At 34.3% G+C, this 22,624-nt stretch overlaps 2 protein-coding genes and 1 pseudogene across 3 annotated transcripts; 2 read left to right on the top strand and 1 right to left on the bottom strand.

Annotated features, from left to right (window-relative positions):
• Nucleotides 1-99: 99 nt before the first annotated feature.
• Nucleotides 100-6,008, top strand: LOC143636236 (fatty-acid-binding protein 1-like; annotated as a pseudogene). Its single transcript, XR_013154204.1, has 4 exons — nt 100-540; nt 4,341-4,587; nt 5,517-5,608; nt 5,710-6,008. The product of XR_013154204.1 is annotated as a fatty-acid-binding protein 1-like (transcript).
• Nucleotides 6,009-6,260: 252 nt separating this feature from the next.
• Nucleotides 6,261-9,116, top strand: LOC143636217 (blue copper protein 1b-like). The gene is made up of 4 exons (XM_077103869.1): nt 6,261-6,402; nt 6,991-7,343; nt 7,394-7,423; nt 9,015-9,116. The coding sequence occupies exons 1-4, from the start codon at nt 6,261-6,263 to the stop codon at nt 9,114-9,116; spliced, it is 627 nt and encodes a 208-aa protein (XP_076959984.1).
• Nucleotides 9,117-12,461: 3,345 nt separating this feature from the next.
• LOC143636237 (uncharacterized protein At5g02240-like) lies at nt 12,462-16,514 on the bottom strand. Its single transcript, XM_077103883.1, has 7 exons — nt 16,268-16,514; nt 13,661-13,932; nt 13,535-13,571; nt 13,369-13,466; nt 13,202-13,263; nt 12,855-12,978; nt 12,462-12,758 (listed from the first exon to the last, which is right to left on the bottom strand). Exons 1-7 carry the CDS (start codon nt 16,446-16,448, stop codon nt 12,639-12,641), a joined length of 894 nt encoding a protein of 297 aa, XP_076959998.1. The 5' UTR covers nt 16,449-16,514; the 3' UTR covers nt 12,462-12,638.
• Between the last annotated feature and the right edge of the window lie 6,110 nt (nt 16,515-22,624).

The raw sequence follows: 22,624 nt of genomic DNA on the forward strand, positions 1-22,624 counted from the left end.
ACTTTTGTTGATCAAACCAACCTGGTTTTGAGTTTTAAACCTATTTATGCACCACAACATTTACAAAGTTTGCCAAATCTGTGCAAAGCCCAAAATAATAACCCACTCTAGGCCCATAATAAATAAACAAAATGTCAACAAAACCCACCGATAACAGCAACCAACTTCACCGGAGTACACGATGGTCTCTTTCCGCTTCCCATTCTCGTTTACTCAGCCCACCACCACTCGCCTCCCCTCCGGCAACAATCGCCTGCTCCGTCGCAGTCGGCGCCGGAATTGCCACCGGAATCACCATTTCACAAAACCCCACAAACCCATCTCTCCAAACCGCACTAAACTCCTTCATTTCAAATTTCTCACGCTCTTCTCCACTATGGGGGTCACTGTCACTCGCAGACGGCCCTGCCGCCGTGGTCACCGAGTCCAAGACCGGCGTGTCGTTTCCGGCGGTGTTGAATGACTCGCAGGGGCTTCTGGGGATTGGGTTGAGGAAGAAGGCGGTGCTTGGGTTGAAGAATATCGATGTTTACGCTTTCGGTAAGCTAGTTTTATGAATTGTGTGTTTAATTAGCAATGTGTTAAATTTGATTTCAAAGCATTTGTTTATTCTTTGATAAAACAATGTGTTTACTGGCTGTCGGAAAATCAGAATTATCAATCATGTAGGAGTGTAAACAAGCTGATCCCGAGTTTTTCGGGCTTGTAAGTTTAGGGGTGAGCAATAACCGAACCATTAACCAAAAATCAACCGAAATTAACTGAAAACCGAATTAACCGAAAACTGATTATCGGGTTTATTCTGGGTACTCCTGGTTATCCGAAATTAACCGAACCAAACCAAACCAAACCAAACCATTCACGTTTTCATATTTTTCTAGCTTTTATACCTTCATTTCATTTCATTTCATTCCATGTATTTCATGTATTTATAGGCAACACTTTTTACTAATCTCGTGAAAATAATCTCGTGAAAATAACGTTAAAAGTGACGGACGGTTAATCAGGCATCATGTAGTGGCGTTGATAGCCGAAAGACAAGGGTGTTAGGAACAAAGCGGCGCGCGGAAGCGAAACAGCACACACATGCACAACGATAAACACGCATAAACGAAAATATAAACGACACAAGAATTTAACGTGGTTCGGTCCCCGCGAGGGGACCTACGTCCACGGGCTGCAACTAGGTTTTCTTATTAGCTCAGAACAAAGATTACAATTACATGATGGGATATATATAATAAACAATATTAGGGTTAAACATAATTAGGAACCAAAACTGGGCCTCCTAATAAAACCGGCCCAAAGGCCTTCATAACCCAACAATCTCCCACTTGAAGGCCTTGCGATAAATTCCAGCCTGCCATCCAAGTAAATATAACAATCTCATTCATCCAGTAACTCTAGTAATCTTCAGTAATAGAAATCTACCAAGCCTCCAGTTCCAAGAACAAGCTAAAACTTCAACAAAAGAAGTTCTCCAAGCCTCCAGTTCTCTAGGAACAAACTAAGATTTCTACCAATCCACACCCTGGTTGCATCCGCCCTTCTCATCAGTTACCTGAAAGGCCTATTGAAGCTCCCGAGAACTCCAATCCGGTCATCCCAGACCCAGCCATGACAAAACTCGCCAATGACTCATCCTCAATCTTAACCGACTCTCACTTACTCACACAACCGGCTTCAAAGACTTCCAGAGGATAAACACTCTCCAAATCAGCAGACTATACCAGGAGAGATTTTCACATTCGGATTCCTGGTCCTCCGAACCCAACGTCCCTTTGGAAACGAACCTAGAACACACCGCGTGCTCCCACTGTTGCCAAAACCCCGAACATGTTCAGACCTCCGAATACGCTCAAACTAACATCACTGTGGCTCCAGGCTTCATGTCTGCAAACTGAAACCCCTTAGCTCTACCCGATTCAGCGAGCCAGGACCTTATAACTCGGAAGTTGGTTCACTTCTTCCGACGATACAAAAAAAAACTCGTATCTTCCAAAAGTCTTTAATTAAAAGATTCAACAATGCTTCATTGAAGTGAGTAACAAATAAAGCATACCATAATCTTGAACCCAAGAGTCGTCACCGCCTTCACTGAGTCCCAATGCATCAACCTCAGATACATTCTCAAAAGCAGAATTCCAAACCTTTCGACATCGACCCTTAAAATGTCTCACCTCTACGCAACCTACCAAGTCGACTATGCCCAGCCCCCACTGTTTCTGTTATCCCAACCCATGCCACACCAACACTCCATGAGATGAACCCCACTCGTACTATCCCGGCAAATAACTTTACCCAACACGAGATTATGAACCTCTCAAATGGTGTACCACTGATCACCACCAAACAAGATATAACTTCACAATTCCAAACGAACAAGAAGTAATAATCACAGTTTCGAACCAGCTAACAGGCAAACAGCTATAACAACAGTAGAACTTTCATGAAATCAAGCGGTACCAAGGGTTCTATGACCGTACACACGATTAGTTAACTCAAACCCTAACCGAAAGATCATCCAAACGAGCAATAGTTTACATGACTTGCCACTAACCTCATTTTTTTTTTCACTTATGCCGTCACCAGCACACCCGCTGGTTCCATTTTCTCCAAGTTTATCCATCACCAGTACTATATCCAAGTTCACATGACAAACCAATCAACCAAAATCCATAACCGTCAACATTCCGATCATAACCACCTCGTCTTCAGTTATAACAATAACAAACGAGAACAAATCGAAAACAGTGAACAGACACAACAAGGGCACGGGCCTAAACTTGACGATTGTTCAACAGAACACTGCCAAATAAACCGATTTGCTCTTGCAATAACCGATAAATCAACTAACTGTAAATAAACTATATAAAGTTACCTCAGACTAATCTCTTGCAAACAAATCTGAACCCGAACCTAAATGGTCTTCACAAAACCCGGTTCCCTAATTTACGGTTGATAATAAATAGTCAAACCCTAACTCAGCCTGACAGCCACCAATCTTGACTGTCGATCACTGATGAACACGAACCAGAAATTAACCCTGCGATCTCCAAGAGTTATTCACGGTGACGGACCTACCCAACCCTAATCACCAAAAAACAGATTCGAACCAAAACCTTCTGCGAAATCGTTACCAGTGCAACGAACCGTGTGTCCAACAAGCCAAAGCTCTGATGCCACTTGTTAGGAACAAAGCGGCGCGCGGAAGCGAAACAGCACACACATGCACAACGATAAACACGCATAAACGAAAATATAAACAACACAAGAATTTAACGTGGTTCGGTCCCCGCGAGGGGACCTACGTCCACGGGCTGCAACTAGGTTTTCTTATTAGCTCAGAACAAAGATTACAATTACATGATGGGATATATATAATAAACAATATTAGGGTTAAACATAATTAGGAACCAAAACTGGGCCTCCTAATAAAACCGGCCCAAAGGCCTTCATAACCCAACAAAGGGTACATGCACCGATCAGCCGGTCCCGATGATTGAGTGCTATGTGCCTTATGTCCAAGGCTTGATGCAAAACTACTATCGAGCCGGGGGTCTCACCGGAAGCAGCCTCTCTATCCTTATGGGGTAGAGGTAAGGCTGTCTGCATCTTACCCTCCTCAGACCCTACCATAGCTTTGCTATTGGTGGGATATACTGAGTACGATGATGATGATGATGATGATGATGATGATGATGATGATAGGCAACACTTTTTGGCCCTGGTTTGGTTTTGATTATTAACCGAAATTTAGTGAAGCGAACCGAAAGCTGACAAAGTTGCTAAATAGACCTAACCTATTAACCGAAAACCGATTGGTTAATAAAATAGATTAACCCATGACTTCGGTCTCGGTTATGGCTATTAACCAAACCAAACCCTGCACGCCCCCTTGTTTTGCTAGCTTGAGCTTGGATTGGGCTTGTCTCGTTAATGATTTATTAGTTATTTACTTATTATTTATACTTTTTTTTCTAATATATATTTTTTAGTTAATATTATCTTAATTTTATATTTAATAGTAGTTATTATTATAAAGTATTTATTTAATATATTAAATAAAAGGTATAATAAAATATTAGGTTTGTTGAGCTGGCTTGAACTCGACAAATGAAGCTTGGGCTCAGGCTCAGGCTCGTTTATTTAATAAGCTTATTTTTAGGCTCAACCTCAGACTCAAGCTCGGCTCAATTCGAACTTTTAGCAAGCTGATCTCGATTAGCTCACGAGCGGCCTGGCTCGTTGCGCCCTTAATCTTGATCACTTCTAATGATACATATAATTGCATCAATTTTATAAAAGTTTTGATATAATTATTATGTGACTTTGTTTAGGTGTGTATGCTGACGATAATGATATAAAGAGGTTTATAAATGAGAAATATGGAACACTTTCAACAACTGAATTGAAGAACAAGGACATCACTCAAGATTTGATGGATAGTGATATAAGTGTTACAGTTAGGCTGCAAATAGTTTATGGAAAACTTAGCATTCGTTCTGTTCGTAATGCGTTTGAAGATTCTGTTGGAAGCAGGTTGAAGAAGTTTGGTGGATCTGATAACAAGGAGTTACTTCAAAAGTAAGTTGTTATTTCATCTTCATTGCTAGATGTGAGAATTTTGACCCGTTTGGTTATAAATGGGTTGGTTTGGGGTGGTTTTGTCTTAGATTGGCCCATAAAAGAATTAGGTAAAAGGGGTAAATGGACCGTATTAATTGGAAGTAGGCCAAAGTCTATTTTAATAATGTATAATTTTAATTATCACAGTAATAATATTGTTTTGTGATCATAATTAACACATTAATTAACTATATGCCTACCAGCACAACCTGTTTCTATGTGGTAACATGACCCGTTTTGACCTAGTAGACCCGCCCATTGTGCCACCTCTAACTTTTTACCATGTAATGAATATTAGCTCTTAAGCTATAACAAGACGAGCCTTTATATAATTATATATAGCCTATTCTACTAGCCTTACTTTAATTTTTCCAAAATAACCAGCATATTAGTTAGAGACATATATAAAATAAAAGACAATAACTGAAATATTAATTTCAGTCAACATAACCAATATTCTAAAAGTTAGTGAAAATAAATAATAAAAATCAGTTTAAATAAAAACCAAATTATAAAAAAGAGTTTATATGTTGCTTATTTTTATAGGTATTGAGTTATTGACCTGTTTCTTCACTCTTTCCACATTCCCATCGGTGTATGCATGAATCTATCCATTTGAGTAATCGGTCCTCATCCAAAGTTCATATGTACAGAAATCTTTGCTTCAATAATCTTCTTTATGTAAAACTTTGCAAAATTAAGACAGTATTTTTCTTGCTATAAGCTTAGTTTCCACTTCTTTTGAAATTAGCTTGTGCGTATTAGCTTCTGTGATAACATTTGATACATTAAAGATTAATAAAATTAAAGAAAGAGACACAGAAATGATGAGTTCTAAAATTTTAACATTAATAAATTCCCTTTTGTTTTGTTCATGTACATGACAGGTTCACTTCTCAGTTTAGAGATGAATACAAGACTCCCCGTGGATCGACTATAGACCTCTCCAAAGAGAAAGGCTACGTGCTCCGGACCGCTAGTAAGTTTACGTATTTCAATCCTATATAATTTATCCTTTTTTTCCCATTATAAGTTGTTTTAATTACAGTTTTAACCTTTTTTTTGGTTTAACTCGTGTAGTTGATGGCAAAGAGATAGGAAGTGTCGAGAGTCAACTATTATGTCGGTCAATCTTGGATCTTTACATTGGCGATGACCCGTTTGACTCCAAAGCAAAACAAGAAATTGATAACAAACTCGTTTCCACCATCACAAAGTAACACGTTCTACTCGAGGAATCATATTCGGCTTTACGAATTTTGTATCTAAAATAAGCTTCATAGAATGAGTGATTGTGTAAGCATATGTGTATTTTGATGTTCAAAGATCCTTAAATAATGTTTATGTATAATAATGGCTTATGCATTGAGGTTTGTACATGTTGCATTGGTAGTTGTACATTTACTTACAACCAGAAAAGGCAAAGATTTGGTGAAAGTGAGAAGGGCATGTTGTGCACAAGAAGTTCACTTTCAACCAAATGCATAAAGTACTAACAAACAACTCATGTTGATAACATGATAATGGTATGGCTTTAATTCACATAAATAATTCATCAAACCTCGAGTGCTGGTGTGTGTAAGTGTGTAACGATGTTGAAGACAAGAATGATGTTTCGTTTTATGTTAATAATGATAATCGGAGGTGTCTTGATGGAGACGGTGATGGGTGCCGTGTATAACGTGGGTAGCTCTGAAGGTTGGACGATGCTTGTTGGTTCAAGTTACGCAAGTTGGACATCATCAAAGAGTTTTCGTGTCGGTGACACTCTTCGTAAGTATAGTTTCGTTTATAACTTATAAACTCGTATAAAAGTTTCTTCATGTAAAAGTAAGGGTGTGTTAGTGAGTACGAAACTGGAAAAAAACTCAACCAAAACAAAACCGACCTTTTGGTTTATGTTTTTTATATAAACCAAGCTTTTGGTTCGGTTTCGGTATTGTATGTGATTAAAACTGAACCTAACCGAATTTTTGGATTTTCATTTTTTAGTTTGAATGTCAAGTAATATATAATAACATAATAAATTGTGTAATCCAAATATTTCTGGTTAGTTTAATTAACCATTTATTAACAAAAAGATGTATGCCTAAAGTAATAGGCTCGAATTCATTATTTTGAACTAAGCTATTTTCGGCCAACCTTTCAAGCTAAAATTGAAAAATGAAAACGAAATGCCAAAAAAAGAACAAAAACAATGAAACCCAACGGTTTTAAAAAACTCAAAACCAAATTTTCGGATTTTGATTCGGTTGAGCCCAAAACCGACTCATACACATCCCAATGTAAAGCAATAAAGAAATAATAATAATTGTGACGATACGTTGGTGTTGTGTGTAAAAGGTTTGTAATGGCATGCAGTGTTTCAATATAACCCAACCAACCACGACGTGATGCAAGTGAACCAGCGTGGTTTCCGATCATGCAATATGACCGCACCGTGGAAAACTTTCAAAACCGGTAACGACTCGTTTATTATTAGGGCACCTGGGCATTACTACTTCATTTGCAGCTTTCCAAGTCACTGTGAAGCTGGTCAAAAGCTTGATGTTAGAGTCCTTAAAAAGAATTATAATGTAACCACCACCTCACATGCAAATGTTAGCTCGCCGGTGCCACCAAAAATGATTGCTTCGGTTGCAACACTAGCAACCATACCTAATTGTTTGCTTAGGTGCATTGTTGGTTTGTCAACAATTTATGCTGCAATGTGGGTTGGGTGGTTATAGTTTATGTTGTTTTTGCTTATGGTTCTTTAATGTAGTTTTTGTTTGTGATATATGATGTGTGGTTGGTCAGTATTTAATGGAATGATAAATCTTACTTTGTGAGGTATCACTCTTTTTTTATTTTCTCAGCTAAGTCACACCCCCACTAATAATACCTTTAAATTAACAAATTTTTAATTTCACGGCGGGACTCGAACTCTCAACCCTTTGATGATAAACACCAATATACACTTTGATATCACTAGGTATTACGTTTCAAATTATACTGTCTTTTAGTGGATGATTATCGAAGAGAGTTCTTTAGTATGTTCTCATATTGGATTGAATTATCCACATTTTAAGGAGGACGAGGGCGATCTAGCTTATGAAGAGGAAAACAATGCTCATTACAAGAAAACGTAGGCATGTTTCTCATTAGGTGTTATATGGTCCGCAAAAGGTGTTGCGTATTTGAGTCGAGGCGTGGATTCCAGAGGTAGATTTTAAGAGAGGGGGGGGGGGTGTTCACGTATCACTAGGTGAACTAGATCTTAAATGGTTTCCTACAACATTGCTGAGATCTAACAAAACAAAAAAAAACACTTCTATCATTTTGTATATAATAAATTTCCTCAAGTTTATTATTCGAAAATCTAACAACAAAAAATGACTGCAAATACACATCATGTTTATCCTGCTATGGCATCTCTTTAGTGAACTCATGAGGCTTGTGTTCATTCAACAAGATAAATGTTGCAACCTTATGCACTTTATTTATAAGGTGTTCGTTTTTTACTCTCTCAAAGCACGCGATTTCAAATGGCAAACTTAATCATGTATTCTTATATCGTTTGTGAAAATTTACTTGGTAAATACCATATTAAAGTTTAACACGTTGCAAACTTTAAATACAAAATTTTAATACACTTGCACATATTGCAAGTAAATAAACAATTTATGAATTATCTGTAAAGTAATACACACAAAAGTATACATGATTCTCGTACTTATTTACTTTCTATATTAAAGTTCCTTCTAAATATAAAATTTATTTTGATTAAGTTTAGTTAAGAAATTATATTTTAAAAAGATTTTTTTTCGAAATACAAATTTTATTAGAAACACCGTGTCGGAGAAAGGGTAAACAACACAACAAATTACAACATGATTTACAAAACGAGAATTTAAACTAATCTCTCCAAAGAATATAACTATGTTTCGATCTATTTTTATCCAAATAAAACCGATTGATTTGATATCGTATAATATTTTTATCGCTTTAATTTTTTTGTTTTAGAATTCAGTATGCACAATAATAATTAATGGTAAAGCTAATGCCATTCAAAATTAAAAGTCGGCCTTATACTTTCCTAGATTGGAACATGCAATTAATTATATGTCTATATGGAGTCAAAAATGCTAATTATATCTACCATAAAATAAAGATTTGGAACGTTGCATTAACAAGCCATCAGCTTTAGTAAAAAATCAGAAAATTAATTAATTCGGTAAGTAAAACGCATTGAAACCAAGCAACTAATAAATGGAAATATTTCACAGTATCAAAATATTAAATATGAAAATTTTACCATATTTCGCTGGAAATCAAGCATAAATAAACCGGTTATTTTTTTCTTTCCACCAAAGTTATATTTATATTTTTTTTCTTAAACACAGAGTGAAACACAGGAAAATAATGGGAGCAATGGTCAAGATGATGATGTTGGTGGCGGTGGTTACGACGGTGATGACAGCGGCGATGGGCGGAGTAGTTTATAAGGTTGGTGATGAAGTTGGTTGGACGAACATTGGTTATGTGAACTATAAAACTTGGGCTTCTTCAAAGAGTTTTCGAGTTGGTGACACCATTCGTAAGCTATTTCAATCTCACATTGATCAAATTTCGTTTTGTTGTTTCTTTTTAATTGTATTGAATTTTTTGTTTAAACGACCAACTAATTAACACCTGGTATCCCGTAAGCTGTCTTCATTGGTTAAAGGTAGCCCGAGCCGGCCACGAGTTCGGACGGACGGAGCTCCTAACGTTCCACCTATTTAGGGTTAACTTGTTGGTAATTTTAAAGTTTAATTATATAAAATTATAAATATTAGTAAAAAGTTTTATTAGAGTTGTTGGTTATACTTTTTCTAACCTTTATAGATGGATTATATATCTGCATATAATTTGACAATGGTTTATTGAACAACTCTACCTTCATCAAACGATTATTTTTTGATTTATTTGTCGGTAAAAGTTATTTCATTTATGAAAATATTTTTAAGATAAATACAAACTATTTCACATGTATAGCATTTACATTTTACATTGAATCCTCATATTTACCTCTTTTTAGCTAAATAATACTTATTTATTTATTTTTATAGCATTTACATTGATTCCTCCTAGTTACCTCTTTAGCTAAATAATACTTATTTATTCTTTTTGTATTAAAATTTTGTCTTTTTTTCCAGTTACAAATATTATATGGAATGAATATATGGTGTGAAATAATCGCTTTTCAATTCATATATTTTGTATCATATTTTAGGAAATTGGATTAGTACAAAAATTAATAAAAACATTAGAGAACTTTTCCTCGAATCCAATGGGAATGCTTAGATGTTTTCTACTTCTTTTTTTGGTCAATTGTATTTGTGTAACTTATTTTTGCTAATTTGATATAAAAAAATAATATTATCAAAATGTTTAAATCTGATCATTTTACAATTAAAAAAATACTGAAACATATAAAATGAGTTTCCAATAAAGTTGTTAAATCTTTCTTGGATCAAAGTTTTTCATTCGGTATAGTAAAATTTTGTTTAAAGCGGTAATATTGGATTTCTGAATTTTTTTAACCTTCAGATATGCAAAAAATATTTACGAATTTAGTTTATATTTTGCTTAAATGTATTTGATAAAAGGAAACAATGAAATAAAAAATCTTATATTAATAGCTTTATATTGCAATTAAGTAAACAAAATCTTCTCAATTCATATACTATTCTTGAGTTTTTTCCCAATATAGTGTTGATGGAAAAAATATTTGTCAAAATGGTGTTGGTTTAAAAGTATTTACTATAATAGTGTTTTAGTCATTTAATTCTTCCTCCTAATTTTATTGGATTGCATTAATTAAATAACTATTGACTTAATTATTATATTAGCCATACTATACTTAAAATTTTATAACCATTTTATTTATTTAAATAAAAGGTAAAACGGAAATAATTATTTATAACACCACTTTTATCATATGTTAACACTAATATTTTTTACTTTAACATAGTATCAAATAATTACAATTATTTAGTCGATATTTTTATGTTTTACATCCTTCTTTTTATGCACACGTAATACGAAATAACTAAAATTTCCAAATGTGCCATAAATTGCTAAATAATTAAAAACTAATAGTTAATTTGTTATAAAATTTAAGTTTCTAGATATGACAAAGCTCACAATATTTTTAATTTAAATGTGAATTTTATACGAATATGTATAAACGATTATGTTTATACTTGTAAAGCATGGTTACAATTTCTCTTCTTCTAGTGTATTTTAGCACCGCAGGTTTAACTAGGACAAAAACATATTTTTTAAAAACTTTTTATCAAATTAAACTTGTACATCTCATGTTATATTTATATCACGTTAAAAAAATGCGCTTCTAGTTAGGTTTATCAAACATGAAAACCCCTCAAAAGGAAACCTAAAGGAAAACCTCATGACCACCCCGCCATATTAATGGTGATGGTTAACACATATAAGGGTAAGATTGATCAGCTAAAATTCTGATCAAGTGGATTTGGGGAATTATAGTGAATAAACTTCTTATAAACATATGTTGAGTCAAATTATAATGAATGGCGAGTTTGGATGAAATACCCACAAACTGTCATTTACTTTACTGAAGTTGCTAAATTGTGTTTGTTGAGTTTAATGAGGCTATGTTGAAGCATTCTGATAAAACTCACTTAACTAAATGAGTATAACATGCTAAGAGTATATTTGGAACCATTTGACTCTTTTGAGTATGAATCGTTGTGAGTTAGCTATCACATGGATCAACAGGTCAAAATTGGGGATATGTGACATAGGTGTTAAAGTGATGAAAGAACGAGTTCTAGCTATGGGAATTTTGTTAAGGGTAGAACTTGTTCAATTAACCAATATGCTGTGATATGGGTTCTTATGCTCAAGCTTGCATGCCATAAATGGGAATGAGTATGGTTGACTTCAAAAGTCAACATGTTGTAGAAGAATATCTACGAATTGAAGACCCTACGGGCATTGATGTTTACGCTTTACATACCTATGAGTAGGTAAGTATAAGTTTTATGTGGTGAGTTTCAGTGTATTGTGCGAACTAGATATGTATCTGTGGTGTATTAAATTTCGTTCTGAATAGCGTATAATCAAATTAATTAGACGTGCAAACTGAATTTCATAAATCTGTATGTTGATTAAAGTCTCACTTGGAGACTATTGAGTTTCAGTGTGTAGTGTGATGATATGTTGATTGTATGGCTCAATGAGTAGTGTGAATTAATTTGTTGTATAAATGAGATCATGAGTTGTAATCGATTTTCATGAAGTCATGTTGTTCTCCACAATTTTTTTGTTGATAAAGGTTGTTAAGGTTCTCGCTATAGTTTTTTTTTCCCATAACGAGGGATGGGATAGGAAGGTGCTTTATGTATTATTATTATTTTTTAATTTCCCTAAAATAAGTATGGTGTTATAGACTAGAGATGAGATGTGAATGCTCTAAACAAATAGGTATCTTAGATCATTTATAAAGATTATAATAAAAAAACCTCATGTTTTTCAGATAAATTATAAGGATTAATAATTTGAATTTTGACAAGGTTGATGACTTTTCGCAATGAAACTCATTGTCAAATACTAAAAAAAGTTTTATGCCACGCAATGATGACTGAAGATTGTCGCCGAGGGCGCTTGCTAAACTTCAATCAATAATGGCATTATATGACCTTTGATAAAGTTGGTCAAAAGTTTTCATCTTAAAATTAATGAGACATTTACTACCATCTCTTTATGAGTTTATGTAGCAAAAAATAAAAACTCACATTTTTACTGATAATAATGCAACACCACCCTTAGCCGAATTGGGTTTCAATTTACTAGACAATGATCCATAATTTATCTAATATAAAGGTGTCTGAATATATCCGACATTATTACATCTCATCCGTATCCGGCATTCACACTAGATCCCGACAATACATCAAACAATTGACACCATTGGAATTTATTATAGTACAGTGAATGATAGGTTAAAAACGAGTAGTGATCTGGGCAAATAAGCTCTTGAAGTCTTTTGTCGGGGTTCCACTTCCCTCAGGTTTGGAGGCAAGATCAAATGCCTTAAACTTCGCCTCCTCATATTTCAACGCCTGCACCGAATTCACCAAATGTCACAAAAAGCCCCAAACCAACTGCTGCTCATTTTAAATATTTTTAGCACCAACACGAAAAGATGGATATAATACCTGGATACAGACTTCAGCCACATCCGCTCGGGCAATGGTTTTAGTTTCAGTCTGAAGAAGCTCATCATCTTTCCCGACAAGCAGCTCCCGAACTCCACCTTCCTTGTCTTGTAACCCCCCGGCCCTGCATCATCATCAAGGGTGTAAACGAGCCAAGTCATTTTCGTATATATATAAACTCATTTTTGTAAATACTTGAGAAATATTAAACGAGCCAAGCTCGAGCCTTGGATATAGTGCTCGAGTTAAGCAGAGCTTGACCTATTAAGCTAAACGAGTCGAGCTTGGCTTGTTTACTCCCTTAAATTTATATTACATGCCAGATGAAAACGATCTTGATAACTGACCTTATAATCGTGTATGGAATCCCAGAATCTGCTAGATATTGTTCAGCCTTTCTCTTCCAGACCTGCAACCAACAATGGAAAACATACAAAACTATTAATAATTAAATGCCATTCATTTCAAACCCGAGCCACAAGCGTTTGCTTGCGAAATAATATCTCAAACGAACCAGTATATTCCCATTTCCAAGGCTGTTTAAAGGATGGTTAATATTTGTTCCACCCATTGACCCAACCAGCACAATGTGCTTCACTCCAGCAGCTTTAGCTGTACAACAAACACAAAAATTTAAAACACAAAACAAAATCATACGTTAATTAACCACCTTTACTTACCAGCATCTATTTGATTCTTTTGTCCTTCCCAATCAACCTAACACATACAATCATTCAACAAGTCAATCACCAAAACGAAACAAATCAACTGAAAGTGCAAACAATCAAGAAATAATAATCAGTTACTTGTTCAGGATATTGTCCCTCTTCAAAGTAGAATTCAGGTCTTCCACCTTTAGTTGGATCAAAACCAGGTTTCATTTTGGGGACTGCACTGGTAAGAATAACAATAGCATCTGTGCCGTCAGTAGCCGGAACAATACTTCCCGCGTCGGTTATATCTCCGATCAAAACGTCGTCGGATCCCCCGATTTTCTGCTTACTCTCCTCACTTCTAACCAAACCTCGTGCAATATATTCATCTGACCTCTCCTTAAGCTTCTTATATACAATTTGACCTAAATCATCAAATCGTCAAACACTTCGATTTTAATTTGAAATTTCTCATGTTATGCACGAAGAAAAGGATTCAAGCATATGATCGAAGTTAAATGAACAAAGACTTAAATCATCAAATCAACAAACACTTCGAATTCAATTTGAAATGGAAGTTAAATTAACGAGACCTAAATCATCAAATCGACAAAGACTTCGACTTCAATATGAAAACTCTGAATACACACAAAGAAAAGGATCCAGGCATACGATTGAAGCTAAATTAACTAGACCTAAATCATCAATTCAACAAACACTTGGATTCCAACAATTCAACTTGAATTTCATCATATTATACACGAAGAAAAGGATTTTGATCTTGCTGTAAGCCAGGATGCGGGGTTTATCAGCAGTTTGGCTATGAAAAGGGCATCTAGCGCTGTGGAACTGATGAGCTGTCTCCCAAGACTTCGGGATCCTCAATGCGAGCTTCTTTTGCTTCGCTCATGTATGGGAGTCGCCAAGCTTTTGTTCGGTTTGAGAACATGCCAACCTATGTATGTGGGGGAAGCTGTTTCTATATTTGACAATGGTCTTCGAAGGGCGATTGAGGACATCGTGGTTTGTGGAGGTCCGTTCTTTGGGGATCTCCAATGGAGGTTGGCTTCACTTCCGATCCGTTATGGGGGGTTGGGTCTCTGTTCGGCCGAGGATGTATCTACATATGCTTTTGTGGCTTCGAGAGCACAGTCGTGGTGTTTGCAAGACCATATTCTTCGGGGTTGTGATATTTATGGGTTGGACTCTGATTATGGGTGTGCGATGGATCGTTTATGTACTTCACTTCCAGATTTTGATCTTAGCGGGTTCTCTAATAAGGACACCGCCCCCCCTAAAGCCCAACATGTTGTGGCGAGTGCCTTATTTAGTGGAATCGTCAAGAGTTTAGAAGTGAAGTTTGATCTATCCCCTCGCCAAAAGGCGGTGTTTGAATGCCTTCGGGCTCCTCGGGCTCAGGATTTTCTAACGGCTATCCCCATTGAAGGATTAGGCCAACGTATGTCGGGTTTGGAGTATCGGGCTATCCTTAAGTACCGGTTAATGATCCCTATGTTCCCAACGGATGAACCTTGCCCAATTTGTCGCAAGGTCTGTTTGGATTCTTTTGGTGACCATGCGGTGCATTGCAAAGAATTGCCTGGCTTTAAATACAGACATGATCTGGTTAGGGATGTTCTGTGTGATGTTCTTAAACGGGCAGGGATTTCTGCTAAAAAGGAGGCCCCTGTTAACTTTCTCACGGATCCTATTGAAGGGAGGTCTACTTTACGACCGGCTGATATTCTTGTGTTCGGGTGGGCAGGGGGGAAACACGCCTGTGTGGATCTTACAGGAGTGTCTCCTCTTGTTGGGCTCAGGGACCGTGGGTTTGTTGTGGGTCAGGCTGCGTTGAAGGCTGAATCGGGCAAAGTTGTTAAACACGAGAAAGCTTGTTTAGATAATCAACATGTCTTTCTACCATTTGCCTTTGATACATTTGGTTTTCTGGCTCCAGAGGCTGTGAAATTTTTGAGTAGGGTTCAGCGCGTCGTACACGGAACCTCTTCAGCTTCTAGGTCCCAAAGCTTCGTTTTTAGCAGGATTGGCTTTGCTGTTCAAAAGGGGGTTGCGGCGCAGCTTGTTGCCCGTTTGCCTGCCACTTTATTGTAATCGTTTTATAGTAAATTATATAAAAATTTGAAAATTCTCATATTATGAACGAAGAAAAATATTTAGGCATTCTATTGAAGTTACATCAACGAGACCAAACTATCAAATCAACAAACACTTGGACTTCAATTTGAAATTTCTCATATTATACACGAAGAAAAGGATTAACGCATACGAGTTGAAGTTAACTTAATGAGGCTTTAATCATCAGATCAACAAACACCTCGACTTCAATTCGAAAATTCTGATATTATACATTTATACACGAAGAAAAGGACTTAGGCATACAATAACAAAACCTAAATCATGAAATCAACACACACTTCAATTTCAGTTTAAAAAATTCTCATATTATTATTATACACGAAGGAAATAATTTAGGCATACGATTGAAGCTAACCTGAATCAACAAACACCAGGATTCCAACAATTCAAGTTGAAAATTCTCATATCATACACGATTGAATATGCATGCGATTGAAGTTATACTAACTAACGAGACTTAAATCATCAAATGAAGGAACACGACTGAAGTTAATTTAACAAACACTTAACTTCAATTAAAAAAATCTCATATTATAGACAAAAGAAAATGATTTAAGCATGCGAATTGAGGTCGAATTAGTGAAATAAGAGTGAAGTTAATACCGGTTCGGCCGCCGGCGCCGGTGACGAGGACGGTGGGACGGTTGGAATCCGCCATGGAGACAACCGAGAATCGCCTTCTTGTGGTGGTGGTGGTGGTGGTGGTGGTTGTAGGGTTTAGACTGTTAGAATTGGAGAGTAATTGGGGAAAATGTGATACAAGTACACGTGTAACAGAAGCCATGGAGTTAGTTAGTTAATGGTTATGGTGCTTTGGTAACGTACACAATTCCAGAAACTTTTGGAGATTACTTTCGATTTCCTTATCCAATCCGGATGCATTATTTCACATTTGGTTAACTTTTTAATTTTTTTAAATGGACTCTCTTGTATTTGGGATACGGTACTCATTAAATTTGAAGAGTCTCATGCGGTATTTTAGTCAAACAATGTTGTTTTATCTGGGCTCATGCTAGCTTCAGACTTTGGCTTGGATATATCATGCCGCCGATTACCACTTGACAGTAGTTGTGTCACCACAAAAGCATAGCTCAATTATATAGAAATTTTTTTTATTGATTTTAAGTAAGTTATTTTTATCTAACTAAAAAAAAATTAATTAATCTAACACAAAAATCATAAGTTAGATTAGTCTAAACCGTGTTAATATGAAGCTAGCATATCTGATAGAAACACATGTCTTTTTATTAGTGTATAAATAAACACAATGTTGATCAAATCAAAACATCATGATGAATGTTCTCACCCAGAGCAACATGCTTATTAATTTATTTCTTATTTTTTATACAATAATATTATCCTTAAATTAAAGATAAAAAGTTGTTTGATTTCCATGTAATCTCATTTTAAAAGAATTTAACGTATGAAGGTTACTAACGTAAGAAAACGTCTTAGAAAGCAACAAATTGAAATTATGGAACTAAAAATAAAGCCGTAACTTGTTGTGGATAGACAAAAAAGGATTTACTTGTATATAAAGTAATAAAACCATGGAAGAAGATGCATTAGGTTGGACTGGATCAAGCAATTAATAAAATGGGCTTCTGGAATGTTGGGCTAATTGCCTTGTCAATGTAAAGGCCTAAATGGTGCATATATGTCATAGAGTCATAAGACTCATATGTATTAATCTTAACCAAAGTTTAACATAACCCTTTGTTTAAGCCTTTAAAGCACTGCAAATATTCAGTTGGACCTAACTATAATAATGATATAATATCAATACAAATGTTGCAAATTACTCTAATTTTCTGTAATTTCATAGTATACACATGTATGTGTACATGTTTTATGATTTACACATCTGTAAAAGATTATTATACATATTTTTATTGTCTAATGAACTCCAATGATGCATTGTCAAACTCTAATGGTTAAGTAAACTGCTGGTAAACATCATACATTATTTATAATTCCACAAAACAACTAAGTTGCTCGATACTCAAAATGAAACTTTTTGTATCTTTTACACTAACGCATTGTGATATTATACCAATGTCCAACTAACTAGGTGATGTTTGAGCACACCATTATTTGAGTCGTTTTTATTATATTTCAACTTATGTGTGTGTGTATATCGTGTAAAATCTGTCCTTTTAGTCCAAATTTTCATACATGTGTGTATATGGTCAAAAAACCGGTAGCTCACTAGCTCAATCCTTGCCCGAAAATATGTAAAGTATGGAGTACATATATTTTTACTATGCATATAGGGTGTTCCTTTTTATATAATAAGTGAGCACGAGCTTCTTTTATTGAGCTCGAGCTAGCTCACAAACCTAAACAAACTTATTTTATAAATTTATTTAATGAGTAAAATATATATGTATATAATAATATTTGTTGTATACAAAGTTACGATAAAAATAACTAAATAATGTATATTATGTTATATACTCAAAAAATATAAAAATAATAAAAAATGTATATAACTTAATTAATGGGCACTACACAAACCCGAGCCGATTTCGAGCTTGAAAATACGACTCTTGAGCTTAGCACAAGCTTTACTCTCGTAAGTCAAAACAAGCCAAGTCAAACTTAGGCTTGGCTTGACTCGTTTACATCAATACACCAAACACATGTTGTCATCTTCACCAAGTAATTGCCATTGTTCCTATTTATTGATTTCACAACAGTTCAAATGTCCGTCTTACTTCATTTTAAACCCTAGAAATGCAATTAACATTGTACAAAGATTTAGGTTTAAGTCGGTCAAAATCAAGCCCCCTATCTATAATTTTAACATCAATAGTGTTTTGCCTCTATGGATATAAGGTTTTATAACTGAAAAAAAATTATGTGTTTCATGCAGGAAGTCAAAATAGACAAGTTTGTTCAACATGCTTATCTTATAATCATTAAAAATACCAAATTTATTCAAAAAGAAAAAAAAAGAAAGAAACTAGGCATTGGATGGATAATACAAAACCCAACAAATATCACACGACACCTCAAAGAACACGTCACCACATGGGCTAAATTGAGAAGGAGTAAAACAACACGAAACGACCAAAAAAGGACTTTGCAAATAGAAGAAAAAACACCCTGAAAAAACAAAACAACATCAAATGAATCGAGAAACAAACAAACAAACAAAATCTGCCAAAGCCTATGCCATCATAATCGTTCAAAATCGCAACGCCATTTGATAAAGAAAATCAAGAGCTTGATAATGAGTCAACCTTAAACGTGGTGAAGATTTGTCTATTTTGTTGATCTATCTTATTGTAATTGAATTAATATATTTGAATGAAAACAAATAACGTATTATCTATTTTACCAAAAAAAAACTGTTAAAGCAGATACCACCAGACTATACAAGTCCGATAGCATGTAGAATATAGGTCGAATGCAACGAAAAAAATGGTAAGAGTGAGTAAACACACAATTAACGAATTAATGTGTTTTCGTGTATATTATTAATAATGAACATTTCTACATGTTTACAATATATATACATAGGCTAGTTGCATATACAATAACGTCACATGTGGTGGTGTCGTATTAGTACCACTTCATGTCGTTATCCTGGAGAAGCTCTTGTTGTCTTATGGATCTCACTATTGATAGTGATTAATAACGCCTTCTTTTGCACATGTTGATCTATCCATGGTTCGCTTTGTTATATATGTCGATGTGATACACAGCTTGGATTCGGTTATATATTTGGGGTGTTACCCCTACAAAACACATTAAAAGAGAACAAAGCTTAAAAAGTGAGTCGAAGTTGTATCAACTGGGTTGGACATATATGAAACAAACGTATAGAGTACGCTATTGCATTGATTCATCTTTTTGGTTTTTTCGTTTGTTGTTCCCTTTGTCTTTCTTGCTTTGGATTTAGCACTTTGGTCGAGTTGAAAAGGGTGGTGTTGAGAACCAAGACATTGGGGTATGATGGGTTGTTTTGGTAGCTTCGAATTTGTAAATTAATTGCATGTTTTTATGTATCAGATAGATGGTGTTAATATTTGTGAAGATTAGTATATGTGGAAAGCGTCGTAGTTATATAATTAATTAAAGATTAGTATATAGTTAACATAATGTAGCCCCAAAACCAATAAAATGCCTTCAAACATGAAAAACACCAAATGCTTTTCACAATTTCCCACTTTCTTTCTTTTATTTATTTCCTAGCTAGGCTTCTCTCACACACATCTTTTATAAGTTTTTCTTTAACTACATTTAATTTATATCAATCTTTAGACTTAGCACTTCATGGGTTTGTCCTTGGTTAAAGTACAAGCTATTGTTAATTGGATGGATACGGGCATGGACAGTGTGGCCATCTTTGAGCATTTCCAGTTCATTTACTCTAAATTTAAAATTACAATAATATTCATATTATTATCTTTTTTCCTCTTATTTTTATTTAAATAATATTCTTTTATAAATTTATCATTAACTTTTCTTTCAATCACAATCACTTTCAAAAATTATTTAAAAATTATGAAATGTAAACACTGTTTCTCCAAATTTACTCATTAATAATAACATTTTATCTCTCACTTACTCATATCCAGTACTCCCAGTCACACGCTAAAAATGAAGAACACATTCACATATATTGGAAAACCAATTTTGAATGCTCTTGAAAGGGGAGGGAGTCGTCTCGTTCCCCTTGTTTTTCCTTGATGTCGTACCATCGCATCAACCTTTTTTGTTTTTCTTAGTTCGCTCAAACAGGATAGTGTCACCCTTATGTTTCTCAGTTTTCCTATTTAAATGTATTTTTAAAATACAAAAATATATTGCATATTTATTTATGTTATTCATTTTTTTATTGTTTATATATAAAAAGTATTTCTAATGACTAGTTTTAATTAACTTATTTATTAGTTACAAAAATAAGTTACATATATATACTTTCTTATATACAAGATAGTATGTATTATATATAATTTTTTTAAGCTCGGCTCTGTTTGAGCTTTAACGAGAATATCTCTAATAGCTCACGTGAAATTCTATTCATTCACACTAAGTTTTTAGTTTGAATCATTAATTAATTTGAAAACATTTCTAATAAAATGTTTAATGGATATTATTTTTATACACATAAAATAAAATATATAATGAATATAAATTTGAAAAATTAAAGTGGAGATGATTTAATTACAGTTGATACGTTCACAATTGTGATTGGCAGATCGCTAGTGGGTGAGATGATGGTGCGTCACCACGCACAGCCTCTCGGCACATACATAAATCTTTTTGACTCATCAGTTGAAAAATACAAGTATCTCTTCTCTCTCCTCGAAATCATTCAAGAAAGCACCTACAGGGATGCTCTAAGTGGTTAAGTATAGTAAATGTGATGTGGTTTCTCTGAATTGAACACTCACTATGTACAAAAATAAAAGTATTTACCTATTTTGAACCATTTAGTCATGAATGTTATATACTATCCATGTCATTCAGCACACGCTATCAAATACAATGTTGTCAAACATCACACGATTTCTATGTATTACCAGTCATGTTCAAGTATTGACAGTAGGTCCATGTTTCAATAGATTGTGTCCGTCAATATAAGTTGCAATAATTGCTATCTAGGGTGTTTAATGCTCACTTATCATGTGCTAAGAGCTCCGAACGTTCATAGATTTGGCATGTGCTAAGAGCTCCGAACGTTCATAGATTTGGCTTTTATAGTATCTTGTTAGACTTGGTTCCAAAGGCAATGGTAGTTGATCTGGAGATATGATACTGGAGCTATGTAGCTTCGGAGTCACTTAACCCGGAGCTTTGTTGCTTTGATGTTACTAGGTCCGGTGCTATGTTGCCCCGGTACGTCTAGGGATTTTAGGGGTTACCATTCACTAAACTAATAGTTTTTTTTTATGTAGCAAATCATTTTGAAATATGCTCAAAGTAGTGAATAGTGATCTAAGATTTCTATTAACATAGAATTTGACAAAAAGCTGAATTAATAAAGTAATTGCATGTGAAATTTGGCACACTTGGTCACGTGTAGAGACAAAACTTACACGTGAGATTGGAACAATGTAATCAGAAAAATGTCCACTACTACTCGACGAGTACTAATGCTACCTACGTAATAAATAAAAGGTTAAAGAATCCATAGTTAATAAACACTTTATAGATATACGATTATATTTTACATAACTTTCGTAATATCATAAGGTTCCTAGTTTTAAAATATTATTATTATGGTTTCCAACGTTAATTTTGATTCATGCCAAAGTCAAAATAACGACATAAATCACGGTAAATGAATTAATTTCAATTATAACACATATATAAATTTTTTCTACACTAATGCATAAAATATTAAAAATAAAGGGGGGGGGGGGGGGGGGTGTAACTGGTTTTTTAATCTTTCTTGCATTTTTCATCTTAAACTTTTGTTACATAAATATTATATCGGATTTCATATACAAAGATATGATTTCATATACAAAGATATATTTTTAACGGATTTCATATACAAAGATATTATTAAAATGACTAATTGTATTTATTACGTTATTACAAATTGCGATTAAAATTATAATTTTAAATCGTCATAACAACTAAATAGTTTTTTTTTCCCTTTTGTAATAAGCTAACTACATATTTAAGTACTGGATTAAAAGTTATTAATGTGTAAATACACCGTAATTAAAAAGAATGTAAACAATTTTAATTGGAAGCAATTATTTGGTAAATGTATACTAGGACCTAGGTGATACTGAGGTAATGGAACTAAATTATATAAAAATAAAGTGTTATGGTCTTGCATGTGTAACTAGTTTAAATCAAGAATCTATAAAGTTACGTCTTTTACTATAAAACTGTCACATTACATGTTCTGTTAAATTATAAAACTGGTTAATCTTATACTATTGACGATGAATTTAAAAAGATAAATACAAAATTGGTTAAATAGGTTTATTG

This window comes from Bidens hawaiensis, unplaced genomic scaffold, assembly GCF_021521415.1.
Source record: "Bidens hawaiensis isolate Kalapana, Puna unplaced genomic scaffold, B.hawaiensis_p1.1 tig00007840_1, whole genome shotgun sequence".
Classification (NCBI taxonomy): Eukaryota; Viridiplantae; Streptophyta; class Magnoliopsida; order Asterales; family Asteraceae; genus Bidens; species Bidens hawaiensis.

Coding starts and splice junctions, on each gene's coding strand:
- LOC143636217 (XM_077103869.1), top strand. CDS start 6,261: ATGATAATCGGAGGTGTCTTGATGGAGACGGTGATGGGTGCCGTGTAT. Junction 6,403..6,990: donor TCGTGTCGGTGACACTCTTC/GTAAGTATAGTT, acceptor AATGGCATGCAG/TGTTTCAATATAACCCAACC. Junction 7,344..7,393: donor CAATTTATGCTGCAATGTGG/GTTGGGTGGTTA, acceptor TCTTTAATGTAG/TTTTTGTTTGTGATATATGA.
- LOC143636237 (XM_077103883.1), bottom strand. CDS start 16,448: ATGGCTTCTGTTACACGTGTACTTGTATCACATTTTCCCCAATTACTC. Junction 13,933..16,267: donor CGGCGCCGGCGGCCGAACCG/GTATTAACTTCA, acceptor TTGATGATTTAG/GTCAAATTGTATATAAGAAG. Junction 13,572..13,660: donor AGGGACAATATCCTGAACAA/GTAACTGATTAT, acceptor TGTATGTGTTAG/GTTGATTGGGAAGGACAAAA.